This window comes from Nematolebias whitei, chromosome 14, assembly GCF_014905685.2.
Source record: "Nematolebias whitei isolate Nwh7 chromosome 14, NemWhi1, whole genome shotgun sequence".
Lineage (NCBI taxonomy): Eukaryota > Metazoa > Chordata > Actinopteri > Cyprinodontiformes > Rivulidae > Nematolebias > Nematolebias whitei.
Window position 1 is genome coordinate 42,166,613 of NC_056511.1, and position 7,127 is coordinate 42,173,739.

General features: G+C 41.5%; 1 protein-coding gene across 1 annotated transcript in view; it reads left to right on the plus strand.

Annotated features, from left to right (window-relative positions):
- Positions 1 to 7,127, plus strand: part of LOC119420328 (RIMS-binding protein 2) — a 37,639-nt gene that overhangs the window by 10,717 nt on the left and 19,795 nt on the right. Inside the window, exons 6-8 of the mRNA XM_037687715.1 lie at positions 6,025 to 6,131; positions 6,239 to 6,348; positions 6,431 to 7,107. Of these exons, the coding sequence (XP_037543643.1) occupies positions 6,025 to 6,131; positions 6,239 to 6,348; positions 6,431 to 7,107 (894 nt within the window). The remainder of the gene's footprint in view (positions 1 to 6,024; positions 6,132 to 6,238; positions 6,349 to 6,430; positions 7,108 to 7,127) is intronic.

Sequence of the window (7,127 nt, forward strand, 5' to 3'; positions counted from 1 at the left end):
AACTAAGGGGCCAAGGCCAGCTCCTGAAAAAACAACCCACACCTTAATCCCCCCTCCACCAAACTTTACACTTGGCACAACGCAGTCAGACAAGTACCGTTCTCCTGGCAACTGCCAAACCCAGACTCGTCCATCAGATTGCCAGATGGAGAAGCGTGATTCATCACTCCAGAGAACGCGCCTCCACTGCTCTAGAGTCCAGTGGCGGCGTGCTTTACACCACTGCATCCGATGCTTTGCATTGCACTTGATGTATGGCTTGGATGCAGCTGCTCGACCATGGAAACCCATTCCATGAAGCTCTCTGTGCACTGTTCTTGAGCTAATCTGAAGGCCACGTGAAGTTTGGAGCTCTGTAGTGATTGACTCAGCAGAAAGTTGGCGACCTCTTCGCACTATGCGCTTCAGCTGACCCCGCTACATCAGTTTACGTGTCCTATCGTTTCGTGGCTGAGTTGCTGTCATTCCCAAACACTTCCATTTTCTTATAATACAGCTGACAGTTGACTGTGGAATATTTAGGAGCGAGGAAATTTCATGACTGGATTTGTTGCATAGGTGGCATCCTATCAGTTCCATGCTGGAATTCACTGAGCTCCCGAGAGAGACCCATTCTTTCACAAATATTTGTGAAAACAGTCTGCATGCCTAGGTGCTTCATTTTATACACCTGTGGCCATGGAAGTGATTGAAACACCTGATTCCAATAATTTGTATGGGTGAGCAAATACTTTTGGCAGTATAGTGTATGTTACCATGGAAAAGAATCCTCTGAAACTAGCCTGGTCTCAACCAGGCTAAAAGTGAAGCTTAATTAATCAGTTATTGTTTCAGAGCAGTCGGCGGTCACTCCGGTTAGAAATCAGTGTTTCATACAATCAATCAATAATCTTATGTACATATCTGCCTCATTCTTATTACTTTGCATTAAAATATGGCAGGTTAAATAACTACTATAATTTTTGCATAACTGTTTAAAATTAAACCCAGTCCTAATAATACAACTGGAAATATTCCTATAATTGTTTGTGTGATACTCATTTATGATATATCACATATAGCTCTGCTGTTTATTGGTGTAGAGGTTGATTGAGTAGCCCCTTCATCACTTCAGCTGTAGAGATAATTGGAAATTGGTGTGGAAGTATCACTTCGTCGGGTCCGACGTGTGAGCCAACTCCTTCTGAGTCACGTGTCGTCTGTGCTGTGCATCATCAGCTGCAGGTTGCCAGTCTGCAGAGTGTTCTTCTATTTAACATTCACCTGTTGCCAGGTGCGTTTTGGGCCGCCAGACATGTATGTGCTGCATGAGCATTAAATGAGAAAAATTGTTCACTGTTGAAAATGATGAGATTAAAATGAAAGTGTCTTCTTTGCAATATTTGAGGTCTGAAAGTCCTGCATCTTGTTTGCTTCTTCTTACATTATTTTCTGTCAAAAAGGGAAATGTTTTGTTGTCGTCTCATACTTTTTGTCTCAGGGAGACTCATAATTGCTCAAAATAAATTTAATTAGTGCAACGAATAACCACAGTTCATTTCATGAACTTCCTCTGCTCATTTTTAAGGTGAAGTGTACAAATGTTAATTTGGAGATTACTTGGAAACAGATTCAGCTTTTGAAATTACTTACACATTCAGTCGATCCGCTATAATTTGCGGCCCTCTTTCTCTCTGCTTAATAACAACAGTGATATTTCCCTTTTTAGTGATATGTTTCATCACTTCAAATGGATCCATCTGTTGCGTCTCTGAAGAGAAGTGGGTCGTCTTCTGTGATCCACTGAGTGGGTCTTATAGGAAAACTGTGAACCTGCATTCATCCGAGCCGGTTTACACCTGGCTTGAATTAGCAGCCCTGTTTAAGCTTGATGTTTGCACAACCGTTTGTTTGTGATTTCAAGGATTGTTTAAATGTGGATTCCTGTCAGTATCCTGGATGCATCAATCCTACTTTTGTGCAGCGGGTCTCTGGTCCAGCACTGAAACCAGCCCTTCAATGCTAAGTTGGAGCCAGACTTTACTCACAGTTTTTCTTTTTCAATTGCTGAAAGTGCAGCTTTAGTGACAGATCTCATGCTTTGTTAGCACAAAATCTTTTTGTCAGTGGTTGAGCCTATTGATACTTTTATTTATTATTTAGAAAATAAAATGTACAATTTGTTCCATGTTGACACTGAGACCGAACCTTCACCCTCCCTCCAATTTTGGTTGGTTGACCTGAACATGCTGCACAGAGCAGATTTAGCTCCTAAAGCAAAATAGAAAGTAAAGGAGGTGGTTGTGAATGGTAGTGAAATGCATTAAATTTTGATTATTTTATAAAAAAAAAAAAAAAATCATTGGATATAAAAAGTGATTGCAAAAACATAATAGATTGAGCCTACAATTGCTGGAGAAATGATATTTGATTTTTATTTTCAATTGTAGTTTCATACAAATGCTTTTTTGGTGTCTTGTATTGTTCCATCATCGTTCATTTAATTCTTTCTCCGTTCACAGACAGGCAGATACGTCAACATTTCCAAGACATCCATGCATGTCACATTATTTGTGTGGGTTTAATGGATTTAAAAACCTTCTTAACCTGCTTGTCATGTGATGCAAGTAGAGAACAGCTGATTATGCAAGCACTTCTTTACACATGTACTTAAGATGAATCCTTAAGGTTTTGCTGCCTCGACTTCTCTCCCATGTCTTTATAAAGTCAGAAACGTTGGTGGTCTTTTCATCTGGTCACTTGTTAACCTTTGAAGCTTATATGTAGTGAGATAATCCACTTGTCACTTAGGATTATGAAGGTTATAGAGTAGTAGTAGTTGTTGGTGATAATCTTTCAAAAGGTTTACCCAGGCAGCTATAAATACTCCCTATCGCATACTGTGCTTTGTGAAACAGTTTTAAAATGGTTTAATAGTATTCTGTGCAACAGAGGGCCGCAGTAGCTTGATGGCTAGTGCCACGATCTCATATTCTAGAGGCTGTAGGTTTGAGCCTAGGTTGTACCCAGAAGTGCATTCATTGTAAAACAATTACCAAATATTTTGTGCAAGTTTGCTCACTGTGGCAAACCCTGCAGAAAAATGTATCTGAAAAAGACAAAAGACATAAAAAGATGTGCAACAGAAAGTTCTAATTTTGCTGTCAAGAAGTTACACTGCAAAAGTATCCTTTCTGTTCTGCTGCCTTCTAACCTGGAATGTAACAGCATTTTATTTTTTCATTATAAGGAATAAATAATAACGAAAAAAGTGGTGCACGCAGATGTCTCCACAACCTTTGCTTTGAATTCCAAACATTGCAATATACAGGTGCTGGTCATAAAGTTAGAATATCATGAAAAAGTTGATTTATTTCAGTAATTCCATTCAAAAAGTGAAACTTGTATATTATATTAATTCATTACACACAGACTGATATATTTCAAATGTTTATTTCTTTTAATGTTGATTATAACTGACAACTAATGAAACCCCCAAATTCAGTATCTCAGAAAATTTGAATATTGCGAAAAGGTTCAATATTGAAGAGACTTGGTGCCACAATCTAATCAGCTGATTAACTCAAAACACTTGCAAAGGTCTTTAAATGGTCTCTCAAGTCTAGTTCTATAGGCTACACAATCATGGTGAAAACTGCTGACTTGACAGTTGTCCAAAAAAAGACAAAAAGACCATTGACACCTTGTACAAGGAGGGCAAGAGGCTGGCTGTTCACAGAGCTCAGTGTCCAAGTGCATTATTAGAGAGGCGAAGGGAATGAAAAGATGTGGTAGAGAAAAGTGTACAAGCGATAGGGATAATCGCACCCTGGAGAGTATTGTGAAACAAAACCCATTTCAAAATGATAGGGAGATTCACAAAGAGTGGACTGCAGCTGGTCAGTGCGTCAAGAACCACCACGCAGACATATGCAAGACAAGGGATTCAGCTGTTACATTCCTTGTGTCAAGCCACTCTTGAACAAGCGACAGCGTCAGAAGCGTCTCGCCTGGGACTGCTGCTGAGTGGTCCAAAGTTATGTTCTCTGATAAAAGTCAATTTTGCATTTCCCTTGGAACCCAAGGTTCCAGAGTCTGGAGGAAGAGAGGAGAGGCACAAAATCCATGTTGCTTGAGGTCCAGTGTCAAGTTTCCACAGTCGGTGATGGTTTGGGGTGCCATGTCATCTGCTAGTGTTGGTCCACTGTGTTTTCTGAGGTCCAAGGTCAATGCAGCCATCTTCCATGAAGTTTTAGAGACTTCATGCTTCCTGCTGCTGACCAGCTTTATGGAGATGCAGATTTCACTTTACAACTGGACTTGGCACCTGCACACAGAGCCAGAGCTACCAGTACCTGATTTAAGGACCTTGGTATCCCTGTTCTTAATTGGCCGGCAAACTCGCCTGACCTTAACCCCATAGAAAAGCTATGTATGTATTGTGAAGAGGAAGATGTGATGCACCAGAACCAACAATTCAGAAGAGCTGAAGGCCACGATCAGAGCAACCTGGACTCTCAGAACACCTGAGCAGAGCCACAGACTGATGGACTCCATGCCACGCTGCATTGCTGCAGTAATCCAGACAAAAGGAGCAACAACTAAGTATTGATGCTGAACATGCTCATACTTTTCATGTTCATACTTTTCAGTTGGCCAACATTTCTAAAAATCCTTTTTTTTAATTGGTCTTAAGTAACGTTCTAATTTTCTGAGATACTGAATTTGGGCTTTTCATTAGTTGTCATTTATAATCAACAACATTAAAGGAAATAAACATTTGAAATATATCAGTCTGTGTGTAATGAATGAATATAATATACAAGTTTCACTTTTTGAATGGAATTACTGAAATAAATCCATTTTTTCATTATATTCTAATTTTATAACCAGCACCTGTAAATGCCAAATCTGCTAAATTTATATACACCTGCTTTGATAGCTACAAGTATCAACACATCTAAGTAGTAAAGGCTTCTACCAACCAAGAGGCATCTTGTAGACCAAGAACTCTCCACACACATCAGAGGCAAAGTTGGGAAGAAGTACAGACAATGGTTTGGTTATAGAAATATCTTTAAACCATGAACATCCCACAATTCTTCATTAAATCTATTGTAGAAAAGTTAAGCCATTACAGCCGATTCACCAAAAGAGTGTTGCCCATCAAAACTCATGGACAATAAAGGCAATAATCAGGAAAAGAAAATATCCAGGAGGACAGAAATACCAGAAGGAGATGGACAACTCTTCTGCAGAGATGGAAGTATCTGTCTACAGGACCACTATAAGCTGCACAGAGCAGGGCTTCCTCGAAGAGTCATCAAGAAAAAGTAATTCCTTAAAGAAAAACAAACAAGGCAGACTGTATTTTCAAACAGCAAACCTGTGAAAGGAGGTGCTGTGGTCAGATGAGATTAAATTTGTTTATTTTGCCATCAAGGACCCCAGCTCTTAAGCAAATGTAACACTTCTCTTCACGCTGAGAACACTATTCCCACACTGAAGCATGGTGGTGGCAGCATCATGCAGTGGAAATACTTTTTTTTATTAGCAAGTACAAGGGATACTGGTCAGAATTAAAGGAAAATGGTTGGATAAAAATAAAGATAAGTTCTTGAGGAAAACCTGTTTGAGTCTTCTAGAGATTAGAGAGTAGGATTGAAGTTCACGTCCCAGCAGGACAATGACCCTAAACACCTTGCTGAAACAACACTCCAATAGTTCGAGGAGGACCCTTCAAATGTCCTGGGATGATCCAGTGAACATCCAGACCTCAGTCCAGATTGCTGCACCCATCCAACTTGAAGAAGCTGGAGAAGTTTGGTCATGAAGAATGAACAAAAATTAAAATTCCAATCAAATTCTAAGTTGTTAGGCAACAAAATAGAATTAACACCAAGGAGATGAATACAGACACAATAGATCATATAATTTTACAGTTACTGTTTTTCCATTTACATTTTTCTTATCTCAGGTGTGTACGTGTGTGTTTCTGTTAGAGGTCCTGTTACTTGACCATCCTGCTCTTTGTGCTGCCCTCAGGTGGACACTGCCAGTGAAGTGGAGGAGTTGGACATCGACATGGCTCCGGCCTCTTGTTCAGCCAGCAGGGCGGCACCGAAGCTCCAAGTTTTTATTGCAAGATACAGGTAAAAGTAAAACTGATATCAGAGTTGACTTGTGATTGCAACAGTTTGTTAATCTGTCATAAAAAAATAAAATAATAATGATTAGATGTCACATTTCATTGAATCAGTTACAATCCGTACGATGGCCCAAACGACAACCCCGAGGTGGAGCTGCCCCTCACTGCCGGGGAGTACATCTATGTGTATGGAGACATGGATGATGATGGTTTCTATGAAGGTAACTCTGGTTTTATTGTCTATGCCTGCAGATTGTTGTTCATATTTATATGATGTTTAGTATTTCTTGTGGTTCCTTTCAGGTGAGCTGATGGATGGGCGAAGAGGGCTGGTTCCCTCGAACTTTGTTGAACGCATGTCCGACGATGATCTGATGAGCTCTCATCATCCAGAGACAGGGGATGTGTCCCACAACTCTCTGCTAGACAGCAGCCTGCACAGTGCCAGCCACCAGCATCACCTCCACATGGGCGTCATTGCCTCAGAACGGACAGGGGCTTCAGCTGCCTCCGGCCCCTCCTCAGCCCTCTCAGATTCAGCATCAGCCTTGCCTGTCCTGGTCCCCCTCACCAACGGCCTGGACTTGGATTTGGAGGAGGTGGGAGTGGACATTGTGCCTTACCCACGTAAACTTACCCTCATCAAGCAGCTTGCCAAGAGCATTATCATTGGCTGGGACCCCCCGTTGGTGCCGGCTGGGTGGGGCAACGTGTGGAGTTATAACGTATATGTGGACCAGGAGCTGCGACTCAGTGTGCCCTTCGGTGCCCAGACCAAAGCGGTGCTGGAGCGGCTGGACATAAACCTCAAAGCCTACCGTGTGTCAGTCCAGAGTACGACAGAGAAAGGCCTCTCCGACCAGCTCCGTTGCAGCCTGCTGGTGGGCCGGGATGTAAGTGTGGCGCCCACGCAGCTGTGCGTGAACAGAATTATGGCCACCTCTGCCAACCTCACGTGGCTGCCCAGCAACAGCAACTATGTGCACATTGTGTCTTTGAA